This window comes from Gorilla gorilla, chromosome 12 (assembly GCF_029281585.2).
Source record: "Gorilla gorilla gorilla isolate KB3781 chromosome 12, NHGRI_mGorGor1-v2.1_pri, whole genome shotgun sequence".
NCBI lineage: Eukaryota > Metazoa > Chordata > Mammalia > Primates > Hominidae > Gorilla > Gorilla gorilla.
In genome coordinates, this window is record NC_073236.2 from 65,476,185 (window position 1) to 65,493,776 (window position 17,592).

General features: G+C 45.8%; 1 protein-coding gene and 1 pseudogene across 3 annotated transcripts in view; both read left to right on the plus strand.

Moving 5' to 3' along the window:
* Positions 1–17,592, plus strand: part of SLC4A5 (solute carrier family 4 member 5) — a 144,031-nt gene that overhangs the window by 51,997 nt on the left and 74,442 nt on the right. For all 3 annotated transcript variants that reach the window (XM_063695780.1, XM_019020982.4, XM_055378109.2), the window contains one exon: positions 3,884–4,075. In XM_063695780.1, the coding sequence (XP_063551850.1) occupies positions 3,884–4,075 (192 nt within the window). The remainder of the gene's footprint in view (positions 1–3,883; positions 4,076–17,592) is intronic.
* Positions 552–1,887, plus strand: LOC101142454 (keratin, type I cytoskeletal 18-like; annotated as a pseudogene).

Here is a 17,592-nt window from a genome sequence, read left to right on the forward strand (position 1 = left end):
AATAATGGACAAAAGATATGAGTAAACACCTCATCAAAGAAGATATACAGATGGCAAATAAGCATATAAAAAGATTCTAAATGTCATATGTCAGTCGGGAATTTAAAATTAAAACAATAAGATCCATTAACACCTATTAGAATGGCTATTTTTTAAAAAACTGCCAATACCAAATGCTGATGAGGATGCAAAGCAATAGGAAATGCTCTTCCATTGCTGGTGGGAATGCAAACGGTATAACCACTTTGGAAGATGGTATGGCAGTTTCTTACAAAGCTGATCATAGTCTTGTCATCCGAACTAGCGATCATGTTCCTAGGTATGTACCTAGTTGAGTTGAAAATTATGTTCACATAGAAGCCTACATATGAATGTTTAGAGCTGCACTATTCATTATCACCAAAACTGGAGGCCACCAAGATGTCCTTCAATAGGAGAATGGATGAACAAACTACAGTACATTCATCGGTGGAATATTGTTCAGAGATAGAAAGAAATGAGGTCATCAGCAAAGCCTGAGTCCTTTCCTCTCACTCTCCTCCCCAGACAGCATGAGCTTCACCACTCGTTCCACCTTCTCCTCCAACTACTGGTCCCTGGGCTCTGTCCAGCCACCCAGCTACGGCGCCTGGCTGGTCAGCAGTGTGGCCAGTGTTTATGCAGGTGCCGGGGGCTCTGGTTCCTGGATCTCTGTGTCCTGCTCCACCAGCTTCCAGGGTGGCATGGGGTCTGGGGGCTTGGCCACAGGGATGGCTGGGGGTCTGGCCGGAATGGGAGGCATCCAGAATGAGAAAGAGATCATGCGAAGCCTGAATGACCTCCTGGCCCCCTACCTGGACAGTGAGGAGCCTGGAGACTGATAACAGGAAGCTGGAGAGCAAAATCTGGGAGCACCTGGAGAAGAAGGGACCCCAGATCAGAGACTGGAGCCATTACTTCAAGACCATTGAGGACATGAGCACTCAGATCTTCGCAAATACTGTGGACAATGCCCACGTTGTGCAGATCGACAATGCTCGTCTTGCTGCCAATGACTTTAGAGTCAACAATGAGACAGAGCTGGCCATGCGCTAGTCTGTAGAGAGCGACATCCGTGGGCTCCACAAGGTCATTGATGACACCAGTGTCACTCAGCTGTAGCTGGAGACAGAGATCGAGGCTCTCAAGGAGGAGCTGCTCTTCATGAAGAAGAACCACGAAGAGGAAGTAAAAGGCCTACAAGCCCAGATTACCAGCTCTGGGTTGACCGTGGAGATAGATGTCCCCAAATCTTAGGACGTTGACAAGATCATGGCAGACATCTGGGCCCAGTATGACTAGCTGGCTCAGAAGAGCTGAGAGGAGCCAGACAAGTACTGGTCTCAGCAGATGGAGGAGAGCACCACAGCGGTCACCATGCAGTCTGCCAAGGTTGGAGCTGCTGAGATCATGCTCATGAAACTGAGATGTACAGTCCAGTCCTTGGAGATTGACCTGGACTCCATGAGAAATCTGAAGGTCAGCTTGGAAAACAGCCTGAGGGAGGTGGAGGCCCACTACACCCTGCAGATGGAGCAGCTCAATGGGATCCTGCTGCACCTGGAGTCAGAGCTGGCACAGACCCAGGCAGAGGGACAGTGCCAGGCCCAGGAGTACAAGGCCCTGCTGAACATCAAGCTCAAGCTGGAGGCTGAGATCACCACCTACCACTGCCTGCTGGAAGATGGCAAGGACTTCAATCTTGGTGATGCCCTGGACAGCAGCAACTCCATGCAAATCATCCAAAAGACCACTACCCACTGGATAGTGGATGGCAAAGTGTTGTCTGAGAATAATGACACCAAAGTTCCGAGACATTAAGCCAGCAGAAGCAGGGTACCCTTTGGGGAGCAGGAGGCCAATAAAAAGTTCAGACGTTAAAAAAAAAAAAAGAAATGAACTATCAAACCTTGAAAACACATGGAGGAAGCTTAAATGTATATTGCTAATTGAAAGAGCCAATATGAAAAGGCTTCATAATATATGATTCCTGTAAGAGTGAAAGAAAGGAAGGAAACACGAAAAGTGGCTCAGCAGTCAAAGACAGGTTTATTTTGGAGAATAAACCTGAGAGGGGCTTCTGGCCGATTTGGGTCAGAAGCGCTCTCTCTTACAGACTAAGACTATTTACTTTAGGGTAAGAGAACTTACCACAAGCTTGGAATGTTTCTATGTGGGGAAGAAGTTTATGGTGGTGTTGGAATGTCTCTGGTCAGAGAGGCAGTTATCCTGGGGCTAACATCTCTCTGGCCAGAGGGGAGGTTATCTCAGGGCTGGCATGTCTCTGGTCAGGAAGGGGTTTTGAATGTTTCTAGTTGGAGATGTTATTTGTGGCTTATGGTCATGCTCACCTTAGCCATTAGGCTGATGCCCTTTGGATTTAGGTGGTTTTTGATCAAGGTGAACTTTAGAATGGCACTGCTTGTCCAACAAGATGGCAATGCTCTTGCTCTGTCAATTCCAACTCTGTGATATTTTGGAAAAGGCAAAATTGTAGAGATAGTAAGTAAAAAGGAGGTTGGAGCCAGGCACGTTGGCTCATGCCTATAATACCAGCACTTTGGGAGGCCAAGGCGGGTGGATCACAAGGTCAGGAGTTCGAGACCAGCCTGGCTAACATGGCGAAACCTTGTTTCTACTAAAGATACAAAAAATTAGCCAGGCATGGTGGTGCGTGCCTGTAATCCCAGCTGCTTGGGAGGCTGAGGCAGGAGAATCGCTTGAACCTGGGAAGGGGAGGTTGCAGTGAGCCAAGATTGTGCCATTGCATTCCAGCCTGGGCTGACAGGGCAAGACTCCGTCTCAAAAAAAAAAAAAAAAAAAAGGAAAGAAAAGGGAGTTGGAGGGAGGAAGGGGTGGGATGAAGAGGTGAAATACAGGATATTTAGAGTAGTGAAGCTATTCTATATGATATATAATTGTAGATGTATGTCCTTATGCATTTGTCAAAACCCATAGAAGTATCTATACAATAGAAGGGTAAACTTTAATGTAAACTATATAGTTAATAATAATGTATCAGTATTGGCTCATTAATTATAACAAATGCACCACACTAATGTAAGATGTTAATAATAGGGAAAACTGTAGGGGTAGAGGTAGGGTTAGGGTCGAGGTAGGTATACTGAACTCTGTGTACTGTCTGCTCAATAATTCTGTAAATCTTAAACTGTTCTAAAAATCTATTAATTATTTTAAAAATTGTTGACTTAAGACAACACTGATGTTAAACTGATAGCAATGTCCTATCTGAGAGGTGAGGGAATTCCAGCTGCCTCTGTGTGCTTTGCCCATTACCCTGGGTTTCAATAGTAATCAGGCTTATTAGTGGGATTCTGAATTAGGGCTCTTGGTAACTTTAGTTCTTAGAAATTTTAGTTTACAAAGCCAGCTTTGTGAAACCCTCAATAACTCACTTTTCTGATAAGTAGTCTATGTAGTCCTTGATTGTTAGTAAAAATGGCTCTCAGTAAAAATGCATATGACTTTCCCATAACAATCAAAGAGGGCACTTGGCATTTTGAACTACATCTGTGACCCACTGAGGGACTTTCCCCTTAACCACGTGTCATAAGCCATATCCAGTAATCACTGTTCCGGACAAGCAAGAACGGGGGAATGGGAGTTCTGCTCATTCTAACAGAATTCTAATTATAGCACTGAGGGTATTCCCTCCAGCAACTGTTGATTTGGTTCATTAATGGAACTCGGTCAAACCCAAGCCTCAGGGCAATGACCCCATCCTGGCACTCCATGTCTTCCATTTTGCTTCTGCAGCCCAATCTCTTTGTAACTGATGAATATTATGGAAAAATGCCAATTTTCAGTAACCCTGCCTCCCCTGTCTTTTGTGCCGTATCCACAGAATGCCCTCCTATCCACATTGGGCTTCCAGTACCCAGTTACCCTCAAAGAAAAACTGACCAGAAGGGACATCTTTCAGGCCTGCAAAAAGTCCACTGGGGCCTGCGGCCAGACCAGCCACAGCAGGAACTGACTGGCCCAGGGAGTGGGGCAAGCAGCCAGGACAGCAGCATGGATCTTATCAGCAGGACTCGTGAGTTCCTTGAGGGGTACATTCTGGGGAGCCATCCTGCTCGTGTGTCCAGATGGGACCCAGCAGGGCAGGGGGGATTTTTTGGAGAATGTGGGTAACGCTCCACATGGCTCAGCCTAACTAACCTCTTTGGCCCCCTCTGCTCTGCTTCCATTGTTGGCCAACCTTCCTGCTCATTGACACTTTTGGTCAGACTGACGCCCTCTGTCTTTCTCTGGGGACTTTGAGACCTCCACTCTGATCCATTCTATGTTGATTTCATGGTTTAATTCTCAGAATTATTTCCCTCATTTCCAAATTCCAAGGACCATACGGTCATTGCCCTAAGAACCAATAATGGACATGCTTGTTTTGTATGAGGCATTGTGCTTAGTAAATTGAAGTTCTTGTTACATTAGCTCCACCCTCTCTCCTCACTGGAGCTGAAGGCCTGGTACAGAATTGTGTAGTCACCCTGCACTGTAGCTTGCAAGACACCTAGGAAGCTTTCTTCCAGGACAACAAAGCCCCCAGGCCTTCCTCTGCTCCTTCAGAAAATAGTTCTGGGCTAGTTAAAAATCAGTCTTTTGCTCTTTCCTGTGGAAAGAAAATGATCAATCTTAAGAGGAGTAAAAAGGACTGGAATCCTTAGAGCACAAATGTGACATTTTACTGTGACTTTACTGATGTTTCTGGGGACGTGATTTCACTCTCAGCATATCCCAAACCTGCCTAATAAACAGTATTAATTTGGTTTCTACTATATATAGCTCACTGTCTTGAGCGTGGAAAAGTTGGTTTATTATACCATCTATACCTTCCAAGGAGTGTCAGAGGCAGTGACTGCGTCTTAGTATCCTGGCAGGAGACCTGATGCACCTGCTCTCACAGGCCATGGGAGCTACCCCCAACCCCGCAGAGCCCTCTGCAACCCCCATCATTGGCATTAGGTTGACCAGGGCCTGTGGCTTTTACAGAGTAAATGTGCCTTTGTAGGAGATGGGGTAATGGTAAATCCTTTGGAGGAGTCCAGTGTAAGAGATGGACTATAGTTAAAATACAACACACACACACACACACACACCACATGCACATGCATACACAGACACACCACACACACACACACAAACACTTGCACATGCACACACACACACACACACACACACACAGTCCTGCTCAGGAGTGGGAACATCAGAGACCAAGAGGAAAGCAAGCCTGCTGGGAAGACCTCTTGCCCCCGTGTGGGTTCTGGATGCCTCACACATACTGACATGGTCTCTGAGATGTCCCCTGTCACCTCACCACCTCTCCTACATTCAGGATTGAGGTCGTCCTTGGAAGGTGGAGTCTGCTGGGTCCTTCCTGAGCCAGAGAAGAAGAAAGCAGTTTAGATTTGGTGCCCTCTGCTCAAAGAGTTTAGAAGAGGTGACATAGAACATCACAGAAGTAGTTATAGATGGTGGATTTGACATTGCTTTGGTGGTGTCTTGTTCAGTTAAGTGGACACTGATTTTAAATGCAAGCCAAAGGAAAAAAGAATGTAGAACCCTTTGGCATATATATATTTTTGAGACGCAGTCTCATTCTGTTGCCCAGGCTGGAGTTAAGTGGCACGATCTCGGCTCACTGCAACCTCTGCCTCCCAGGTTCAAGTGATTCTCGTGCCTCAGCCTCGCGAGTAGCTGGGATTACAGGCACGTACCACCACGCCCGCTAATTTTTGTATTTTTAGTAGAGACAGGGTTTCACCATGTTGGGCAGGCTGGTCTCAAACTCCTGACATCAAGTGATCTACCTGCTTCAGCCTCCCAAAGTGCTGGGATTACAGGCATGAGCCACCACGTCCAGCCCTTTTGGCATATTTGTACCAAATATATTGGTGCATTTCCTTCACCGTCTGCTCTTCCTATACTATGTGTGTGTGTTACTGGCTTGTTCCCCACAGGGCTGTGGAGTAGGAAAGGGAGAATGGGAGAGCCTAGGAGGACAGGGAATTTTAGGCCATGTCTCATAAGCTGGAGTAAAGTAAAGACCCCTTTTAAAGGGAAAATAATGTCTTGTAGACCCATGAAAATGCATTTGTATATTTGTAGGGCCCCAGGAAGCCACATATTCCAATTTGAGAAATAATCTAATTAATTAGGGTTTTATTCCATAAAAATATCTTCCAATTATGAATTATAACCCAAGTTTTGCTATTCCATCTAATAAAAGGAATATTTTTAAGATTATCAAAATGGAAGCAAAATTTAAAAGTTCAAGTAAAACCTTTCTACCCCTGAGAATACATTCCAGACCCCAGTTCCAGACACTCCGGTTTAAGGAAGCCACAAAGCCTGGTAACAAAGTCACCAACCACAGTGATTTTTCTGCAGCCCATGGGCATTGAGTTGGTTTCTGCTGTTCTTCACGGAGTGGAAGTCTCAACCCTCAGTCTTTCACTTCTAAGCAAAATGGGCATTGTATGTGTGATACAGATATAAACCTTGCTCTTGCCACATCTCAGGAATAGTGCCAATGCCCTGCGGAAGTGAAAATAAAACAGTGCCAGCATCATTTTACCTGCCTCATCTGGATAATTGTCTGAATCTCCCACTTCTCTTTGCTGTAGGACACCTGACCACATATGTTTTTCCTCTCTGAGTGTCCTGTCTGTTCTGTAAATCCATCCAGACACCTAGGCAGGGGGCCCAGCTGGTCTGGCTGCATAGCCCAGCAGGAACTCCCACTTCAGAGGACAGGGGCATCCTGCAGAGTATGAGGGGCCTGGGCCAGGCAGGGTGGCTAGATGTGTCTGGGCCTGAGGGTCAGGCACACTATGCAGATGGAGGATTGAGCAGAGACCCCTTCAGTTCCTGCCTTACAGAATAATGGCAAAGATCCAATAAGACAGTATATGTGAAGGGGCTTGGTACCTGTGAAAGCCCCCTGAGAATGATAGTTCAATATCATTTTTAACTAAATGTATAATATTAATAATCTTAACTATAAAGTTGAAACAAAGGCCAGGTAGCTGACTTTTATTCCTTCCACAGAGACCCACGAGGGTGCCTTTAATATATGCTGCAAGGTTCCTAACCTCCAGGACAGTTTTGAAATACACAATCCAGCTGCCTGACGTGTTAGATGTGAATGGGGCTTGGGTGTCTGTACTTTTCTATTAAGTTGCAGTGTACCTGGTTAAAAGATACACTATCCTAAAGAAATTTGATGCTTCTTTGAACCACATTTAACTTACAGAACCCTGTGAAGTCCCTGCTTTAACTCTAGTTGAGGCCCAAGTAACTGCTGGTCCTTATTCCCACAGCAGGTCAGGGACAGGAAAGAGGCCAGCCCAGGCATCCTTGTCCTTCTTGTACTGGCTCCATGCACTACATGGAAAGCAGCCTCTTGCTGCAAAGTTGCCCTCTGGATCATGTCAGAGCCCCTTGGAGAAAATATCTTGCACCTGGAGATGACAGACCCACAAACAGATAAGCATAAATTGGTGGGAGGTGCGTTGATGGAGGTCTGCACAGGAAACTATAGAAGGAGAAACAGGAGCACATAGGCCTAGGTGGTGAGTGGTGGCAGAGGGGGCAGCACAGGCTTCCTGGAGCAGGTGACACCTGTCATGAGTCTTAAATGATAGGTAAAAATTAGCTAGAAAAGGCAGCTGGGAGAATTAAGGAAAAGGAAATTCATACATTTCTCTTTTCTAGCTTTATTGAAGTATAATTGACAAAATTATATGTGTTTAAGGTATAAAACATGATTTGATATACATACACATTGTGAGATGATTACCACAATCAAATTGGTTAACACCTTCATCACCACTCATAGTTACCTTTGTGCGTGTGTATGGTAAGAACACTTAAGATCTCTCTAAGCAAATTTCAAGTATGCAATACAGTATTATTAACTGTAGTCACCATGCAGTACATTAGATCCCTGGAATATTTTTATCTTTGACCAACATCTCCTCATCTTCCACATCCAACCCCTGGTAAACACTGTTCTGCCCTCTGTTTCTATGAGTTCAGCTTTTTCAGATTCCACATATAAATGAGAACATGCAATAGTTCTGGCTTATTTCACTTAGCATCATGCCCTCCAGGTTCTTCCATGTTGAAACAAATGACAGAATTTCCTTCTTTTTTATGACTGAATAATATTCCATTGTATATATTTATATATGCCACATTTTCTTTATCCCTTCATCTGTCAGTGGACATGCAGGTTGTTTCTGTTTTGGCTATTGTGAATAATGCTGCAGTGAACATGGGCACATGGGTATCTTTTCAAGATACTGATTTGGCTTCCTTTGGGTGTATACCCAGAGGTGGAGTTGTTGGATCATATACTAGTTCTACTTTTTATGTTTTGAGGAACTTCCATATTATTTTCCATAATGGCTGTACCAATTTACGTTCCCACCAACAGTGCACAAGTGTTCCCTTTTCTCCACATTCTTGCCCATAGTAGTTATCTTTTGCTTTTTGTAGCCATTCTAACAGGTATGAGGTGACATCTCACTATGGTTTTGGTTTTAATTTGCATTTCCCTGATGATTAGTGACGGTGAGCACTTTTTCATGTACCTATTGGCCATTTCTATGTTGTATTAGTCCATTCTCATGCTGCTAACAAAGACATAACTGAGACTGGGTAATTCATAAAGAAAAAGAGGCTTAATGGACTCACAGTTCCACGTGGTTGGGGAGGGCTCACAATCATGGCAGAAGGTGAAGGAGGAGCAAAGGCATGTTTTACATGGCAGCATGCAAGAGAGAATGTGCAGGGGAACTGCTCTTTATAAAACCATCAGGTCTCATGAAATTTATTTATTTATTGAGATGGAGTTTCGCTCTTATTGCCCAGGATGGAGTGCAATGGCGCAATCTCAGCTCACCGCAACCTCTGCCTCCCGGGTTCAAGCAATTCTCCTGCCTCAGCCTCCCGAGTATCTGGGATTACATGCATGCGCCACCACGCCCAGCTAATTTTTGTGTTTTTAGTAGAGATGGGGTTTCTCCATGTTGGTCAGGCTGGTCTTGAATTCCCAGCCTCAGGTGATCTGCCTTCCTCGGCCTCCCAAAGTGCTGGGATTACAGGCATGAGCCACTGCTCCTGGCGAGATTTATTCACTATCATGAGAACATGAGAAAAACCCGCCCTCATGATTAAATTACCTCCCACCAGGTCCCTCCCATGACACATGGGGATTATGGGAGCTACAGTTCAAGATGGGATTTGGGTGGTGACACAGCCAAACCATATCATATGTCTTCTTTAGAAAAACATCTATTCAGATCCTTGGCCTTTTTTTAAGGGTCTCACTGTGTTGCCCAGGCTGGACTTGAACTCCTGGGATCAAGCTATCTTCTTGCCTCAGCTTCCTGAGGCACTGGGACAACAGGCACATGCCACTGTATCTGGCTTCCTTTGCCCATTTAAAAATAGGATTTTTTTCTTTTTGCTATTGAGTTGTATGAGTTCCTTATATATTTTGGGTATTAAGCCCTTATCAGATATATGGCTTGCAAATCTTTTCTTCTGTTCTATGGGTTGTCTTTTCATTTTGTTGATTGTTTCCTTTGCCATGCAGAAGCCTTTTCATATGATATTGTTCCACTAGTTTATTTTTGCTTTTGTTACCTGTGCTTTTGGTGCCATATCCAAAAGAAATCACTGCTAAGACCAATGTTAAATAACTTTTCTCCTGTTTTCCTTTAGCACTTTTATGTTTTGAGGTCTTACATTTAAGCCTTTAATCCATTTCAAGTTAATTTTTTGTCAGTGGTATAAGATGGGGTCCAGTTTTATTCTTCTGCACGTAGATATCCAGTCTTCTCAACACCATTTATTGGAGAGACTAATCTTTTCACTTTGTGTATTCTTACCACCCTTGTCAGATACTAGTTGACCATGTATGTGTGCATGTTTCTGTGCTTTCTATTATATTCCCTTGGTCCACATGCCTGTCTTAATGCCAGTACCATACTGTTTAGATTACTATAGCTTTGTAATATAGCTTGAAATCTGGAATTACATCTTCTCAATTAATCCTCACACCAACAGTAAAAGGGAGATATTATTATCCCCATCTTCAGATTGTGAAACTAAGATTCAAAGAGATGTAGCATAATGCAGATGTTAATCAGTGAATGTGGGAAATAAAAACAGATCTATTGACTCCAAAGACTGTGCTTGCCCTTTCACTACATTGCTTTCCTTTATAAGATGTCATTGGTCAGTCACCATATTGGACCCAGGCTGATAATGATGTCCTTTCCAGTAGCCAAATTGCCTCATGTTGAAAGGAATAGATAGGTAGGAAATAATAGGCCATAGCAGTTGGTTTATTTATTTTCTCTCTCCCTTCTTACCACACCTTCCCCCAGTGTGAATATATTAATAATTTAGGAAGTCAATACTTGGTAGCCAATCAGTTTTGACTGAAGCAGAACTCATATGATGAATAGAATCATCAAGCTGTGGTGAAAGTCAGTAGGAGCCAGGGTTTCTACCCTGGGGGGAAAAAATGTGTTTTCTGGCTGTGAAAACCTCTTGAGAGGCCATTAGGAGAAAGAGGATTAGAAGCAGCTTTAGAAATGTGGTTGCACTTCCACTTTTCTAGGCTGCTAATAAGAACTGGAGCCAAGATTTAAGAGAAACAAGGTCAGTCAAGCCCAACCAGGGTGTGTAGACCCTGGAGTCTCAGTATTCTCATCTGGAGAGTGAAAGATTGTTGTAGGGTGGCCAATTGTTTCAGTCTGCCCAGGACTGAGACTTGTCCCAGGATGAGGGAGGAAGGACTTTCAGTGCTAAAACCAGATCGGTCCTAGGCAAACTGCATGGTTGTTCATGCCAGATTGCTATGAGTTGTTAAATGAGAGATAAATAGATATTAGATACCTCACATGGTGCATGGTGCATGGTAGGCACTTAACATATAGTTGGTTCACTTTATACACATTAACCCAATTTAAGAGCACCACGCCCAAATCTTTTTCCTCTACAAGTGGGCATTTGTTTGATTTGGCTGCCCTCGTTGGTACTGAGAAGCTTATGAGATCCTTCTGATGGAAGGAGTGTGAAAAATATTCAAGCCTTCATCTATTTGCCAGGTATTGAGCAATGCTGGGATCACCAAAAGATCAAAATTACCCTAAGATGAGAAGTAAAGGAGAGAAAGGCTTTCTATTAAGACACTGGAACCTCACAAGTTTCCAAAGCCTTGGGACCAAAGACATGTTTCATGTTGTCTTTCTTTTCTGATAAGGAAGGAGCAAGAGTTAGGATAGAAAATAAGTTTATCTCTAAAACATCTCCTGCACTAAGGAGTCCCAGAGGCAGGCCACGCTTCAAACATAGGAGCAAAGACAATTGGCTTTCTTTTTTTTTTTTTTTTTTTTGAGACAGAGTCTTGCTCCGTCACCCAAGCTGGAGTGCAGTGGCACGATCTCGGCTCACTACAACCTCCGCTCCAGGTTCAAGCAATTCTCCTGCCTCAGCCTCCCGAGTAGCTGGGATTACAGGCATGTGCCACCACACCTAGCTAATTTTTGTGTGTGTGTGTATTTTTAGTAGAGACGGGTTTCACCATGTTGGCCAGGCTGGTTTCAAACTCCTGACCTCAAGTGACTCAAGTGATCCACCTGCGTTGGCCTCCCAAAGTGCTAGGATTACAGACATGAGCCACAGTGCCTGGCCAACAATTGGCTTTCTTTTAGGGTTTGAAACTTTAAAATGGGGGTGGCTTCCTCACCTTTGTCTACTTAATTTGGATCTTGAAGGAAGTGGTGAAGAGGGGAGAAGTGAGAAAAGAGAAAAGGAGGAAGAAAAAGGAGAAAGGATAAAGATCATTCTAGACCTTTTATGCTCCCCCCAACCCTGGGGCTGGGGAAGGAAGGCAAATTAAAATTACCTCAAGGAAGTCTGTTTCTATACCACTCTCTTCTTGCCCTTTAACACCTTAAAACCAAGATCTCCCCGAATTTTCAACATATACTGCATTCCCTCCCTAGCCAAGAGGACTGTTCTCCTAAAAAACAAAAACAAAACTCAAGCAAAAAACCCTACCAGGAGAGAATCTTGAGTTAGTGACCTTAAGACCTTAAGGGGAAATGGGTTGAGAGCCTGAATTTGCAAGTGAACCAATGAAAATCCTAATATAAAGTTTTTATAACCTTATTCCATATGGTTAACTAAAATAGACTCCAGCCTCCTCGCCACATTCTAGAATAGGCCCACACCTTTGCTTAAATGTCTGTGAATTTCCAAAGGCTTCTAGTCTCAGTGTTGCCCTGGCTCCAAGTCCCTGCTTGGTGGACTCAGTCTCACTGTGCTTCACCTTTGGCATCTGTTCTCTGCTTTCACCTCCAGGAAAGCCCAGGTATGGAGTTCTGCCCTGCTGTGGTTTCCTCAAAATTGGTCGTTTAAGGCATATAGGTGAGCAGCAGGCTTTGTTGAAGGTTCAGAACCATGGAGGGGGTTTACTTTGCAGAGATACTCAATTTTTTCTTTTTCTTTTTTGTTTTTTGTTTTTGAGAAGGAGTCTCCCTCTATTGCCCAGGCTGGAGTGCAGTGGTATGATCTCTGCTCACTGCAACCTCTGCCTCCCAGATTCAAGCAATTCTCTTGCCTCTGCCTCCCGAGTAGCTGGGACTACAGGCACCCGCCACCACACCTGGCTAATTTTTGTATTTTTATCAGAGGCGGGGTTTCACCATGTTGGCCAGTCTGGTCTTGAACTCCTGACCTCAAATGATCCACCCACTTCGGCCTCCCAAAGTCCTGGAATTATAGGCATGAGCCACTGCACCTGGCCGAGATACTCAATTTTTAAAATGAGATATTAGATATCCCTGTTCTTAAAAATCCTCTGGCCACTGAAGATTTCCCCTTGGCCACCTTCCTCTGTAGTTTCACCTTCCTACCATATTTTTGGCAATTCCCACCCCCCATCACTGCCCTCCTGAGTCTCCTCATATCTCCTTGCTTCTCGGTTTCTGAGCCCCCTCTCCTCAGCGCCCCCTCTCCAACACACACACACTCACTCCACTCACTTTACCTGTCATATGATTTACCTCGGTCTCTCTCACCTTAGCTCAGAGCCCATTTTCACCCAACTGGACTCATAATGTGTTGAACTAAACACAAAGACCATCTCTCAGTCTAGCCCTTATGCAGCATAAAAGAACTGAAAGAGGGCCAGGCATGGTGGCTCACACCTGTAATCCCAGCACTTCGGGAGGCTGAGGCAGGCGGATCACTTGAGGCCAGGAGTTTGAGACCAGTCTGGCCAACATGGCGAACCCAGTTTCTACTAAAAATATAAAAATTAGCCGGGCGTGGTGGCAGACACCTGTAATCCCAGGTACTCAGGAGGCTGAGGCACAAGAATCGCTTGAACACTGGAGGTGGAGGTTGTAGTTAGCTGAGATTGCGTCAGTGCACTGGGCGACAGAATGAGCTGTGTCTCAAAAAAAAAAAAAAAAAATCCAAAAAACTGAGAGGCCTTTAAATTTTCTTCTCTCCTTTCTCCCTCCCCACTGGCCTCTGTCAGATGAAAGAAACGGGATCAAGATTCAACTTCCTACTGATATCATTAGGCTCCATACCCCTCTTGGCTTGGAAGGAAAAAGCAGAGCAACTGTTCAGTTTGGTTTTAAATGACAGCTTCTTCATTATACTGCATTTATATCTACCAAAACAGAACAATAAGGACAACATGCAAATTGAAGACTCTTGGTGACATTTTAAAATCTTAAATCATGAGTAATAATTGCCTTTTACCCTTTTGGTTTTCCAGAAACGTCTGATTCTCCTTCCCTTGTGCGCCAGTGAGATGGATGTCGTTGTTCTCTTTTTGCTGTTGGGTCATATAAATGCTCGGGGCCTTTCTGATTTCACACTGAGGTTGTTGCCCTTCCCAGGCCTGGTAGGTCCAGAGTGGTGTAGGGGACTCAGATGGGAAAGACGGAGGGATCTCTTATCTGAATTTCTCAGCTAGCCTTGACTGAGTCTCCCCGACCCCCAACATACTTAGGCCTTCTCCAGCCTTGGCTCCATCCACAAGCACTTTTGGGGGGCTGGCCATGCACATGCCAGGCTCTGCCAGCCCCTCTGACCTAGCTGAGCTTCCTCCCTTATCCAAGGTCACGGAGTGTTTCCTTTGCCTCTCTTTCTTTCTTTAGGCCTGCCCTGCCTTTTTTTACTACCCCGCTCTTTTACTTTTCACATGACTAGGCTTAATCTAACTATTCTTATGACAGTGACTCAACATTCTTTTATAACCTTTACACTTACGGTTTTCAAGAAGGTACTCAGAAAAAAATCTCCACACTCTAGAATTTCATACAAAGGGGACTCATGATTAAGAAGGTAATTTTATCACAATGCCAGAAACCTATTTGAACTGGCTTGGGGAAGCAGAGAGAGAAGGGATGTGGGGAGAGATTGTTTATATTACAAGAACAAAGGAGTTTCTCACAGTCCCAAAGCAAAATGAAGAGCCAGGCTCAAGTGGGTGAGCGCAGTGCCTTCTCAGCCCCCTCTCTGGGTGTACACAGCCCTTTCCCACAGCTTCGCCTGTAGGCTGCTTCCTCTCTTTGCAGCCCAGCCCTTTCTGCCTCTTCCATTTACCAGCTCTGTCTCCCAGAAACCATCAGGAAAGGCCCAGCTAACTCAGAGACCCAATTCAAAATTCACAGGCTTGGGACAGGTGTCCAATGAACCATTCCTGCTCCAATTCATTGTGGCCAGGAGCAGAGGTCACATGTCACACAAACACGGCTGCCCAGGGTCATCCTTATGGGAGGGGGGGACATGGGCTGGGCAGACATTCCAAAGCCACCCACCCCAGGAAGGATTCCTGTGAACACAGCAAGTCAGCAGATTCTCTCCTCTTCCTCTCTCAGAGGGCACACTTGGAGTTTGTATACAGCCTTCTAGAAAAAGAACGTTATTGCCCATGAAACTAGGACTCAGGGCCTCCAAGACCTACTTCACACAGTTGGCAAGAATGGTTTTGGCTCCTTTGGGTTCCCTCTCCCACTCCCCAATAGTCAGTGGCCTGGAGTCACCCGAATCCCCCCATCCCTGCCCCCTCTGCTTCACCCTCAGCTCCATTTCCTTGTTCTTGGCTCCTCTCTTGCTGAGGCCAGCCTCAGCAAATATACTCCCGAGTGTCAGGCAGTCAAATCCATTCACCCAGCAAATATGCATTGAGTACACGTGCTGTGTGAACCCATGTCAGGGGCCAGCAGTGCAATGTGAACAAGATAGGCCCTGACCTTACAAAGCTGACCGTGTAGCCACCCATCAGGGAGCCGATGAGAGAATGTCTGAAAGGACTTGCCCAGAGCTGAGGACCCCAGGATCGTGTCCTGATGTTGACTTCCAGATGGCCATAATGGCTCCCAGATCTTTACTAAGAGTTGAAGTCTGCACTGCTTGCTAGTTTGCAGGCCACTAGATCATTTTGTGCTAAGTCAGTCCCCACCCAGTAAAAGCATGATTCTTTGTGTGGCTTTAGTGTGCCTCCTGAAGCGGTCCCCACGGAGGTTATGTTTCTCCCAGCAACTGCTATTAGAATCCATTCCTATAGTTGGGCTGGCACTTTGTGACTCTTGCTGTTAGCTATAGAACAGAGGGGCTATTACCTGTGGCATTTCTCATTATGTGGATTAACTTCTGACGTGCTGCACACATGTGGGATCCGCAGGGCATTAGAGAAACCCTGACCCAGTGGCCCAGCATGTGGTGAGCTAAACCTTCTGTGGGCAGAAGGGAGGGGCAGAGACAGCGTAGGGGCCTGGGATGGAGGGCCAGAGGTAGCATGGGAGGAGCGTGGAGTCTAGAAGCTGAGAAGGATTGGGCCCTTGGAATGTTTAGAGGGAACAGGCTGGTGACTGGTAGTAACAGAGGAAGTGTCACACCTGCTGGCATCAACAATAATAGCAATATCACCTATTGAGTGACTGGTGTACACGAGTGCTGTGCCAGCCAGTCACATTACATGTATTATCTCATTGAATCCCCGCCACAGTCCAGTGAGGGGGGCATGATTATTACCCCTTCATAGATGAGGAAACTAAGGCTCAGTGGGAGCTTGATGTCTTGCCAGGATCCTACTGCTAGTAATAGCAGAGTCTGGAGTTGAGCCCAGGTCTGGGCTCTTAAAACACCACATGAATAAAGAGGATCTTTTTGGGATCCTTGGCCATCTTTTTTTGGGTATTGAGGCCACCCACAGGGCCTGACTTGGTGTGGGCTGCTGTGGCCACTCAGAAGGAGCTGGGTCAACCTCAGCCACAGTGCAGTGGAAGCTGCAGAGCCTGGGACCCTCAGGCAGGGCCTGGTGTCCTCTGCTTCTGTTTTCTCAGCTTTAAAACGGGCATACTTGTGGCCAGGTGTGATGGCTCACACCTGTAATCCCAACACTATGGGAGGCTGAGGCGGAAGGATTGTCTGAGCACAGGAGTTCGAAACCAGCCTTGCAAAACATAGCGAGACCCTGTCTCTAAAAATAAAATAATAAAATGGGCATACTTGATCCTCGAGCCTCAGGTATGAAAATGTCACCAGTGGAGCCAGCCTCAATGGGGCAGTGTAGGGGGAGGATGTCAGATGTCTGTTCTCCCCTAGGCTCTGCTAACCTGTATTGGGGCCTAGGGGACCTATGGGGTAAACTGGGTCTTGGTTTTCTCATCCGTGAAATGAAGGGTTTGGACTTGACCATCACTAAGCTCCCTCCCAGCTCGAAGACTTAGTGAATTCAGGGTTTGTAACTCCCTGGAGCAGCCACCAGTCAGTGACCTCCAATCAACCTTGTCACATTCTAAGTACTCAGTAAGCACTTGTTAAACCAAACCCAGGAGATTAGGAGTTTCTCAGAAGAGCAAAATAATTCCCCAGTGGAGTTTACCTCACACTCTGAAGTGACCAGCTTCCACTGTCCGTGGGCTCTCAGAAAACACCTGCCGAGTGGTGACACTTGGCACTTTGCCTGAGAGGTGGAGGAACAGGAAGTGTATCAGGAGTTTGGGTTTAAAGTTGGGGAGGAAAGAAACCAGCTACATAGCACATTATCGAAGCACTGCTTGGTCAGTGTGAGACCCCACAGCAAACACTCCCCTCCAGCAACCCCACTCCACCTTTGGGGCTGTGTGGTGGAGAGGAAGGGCCCTGCTAGGTTCCTCTCCAGCCAGCTCACCTGCCACCAAGGCTCCTAAGGAGGCCCCGGGGAATCTCACAGCACATCCTACCCCTGCCTTTATAAAGGGGCCTGCAGAGAGGAGCCTGGGCTCTCCTAGAGACCACAGGCACATAGGAAGCACTCATGGGGAAGGGGGTAAAGGGGCAGTTTTGCCAGTCCTCTCACAGGTCCTCAGCTGCCACCACCCCTACTGCTGTGGAGACCCGGCTTCCTGCTTGAGGTTCTGCTGCAGCCACTGAGCCTTTCTCTCTCCAGTGCACCTGAGATTTCTCTCTCACCCTCTCACTTCTCTCTCGCTCGCTCACTTCTCTCTCTCTCTCTCTCACTTCTCT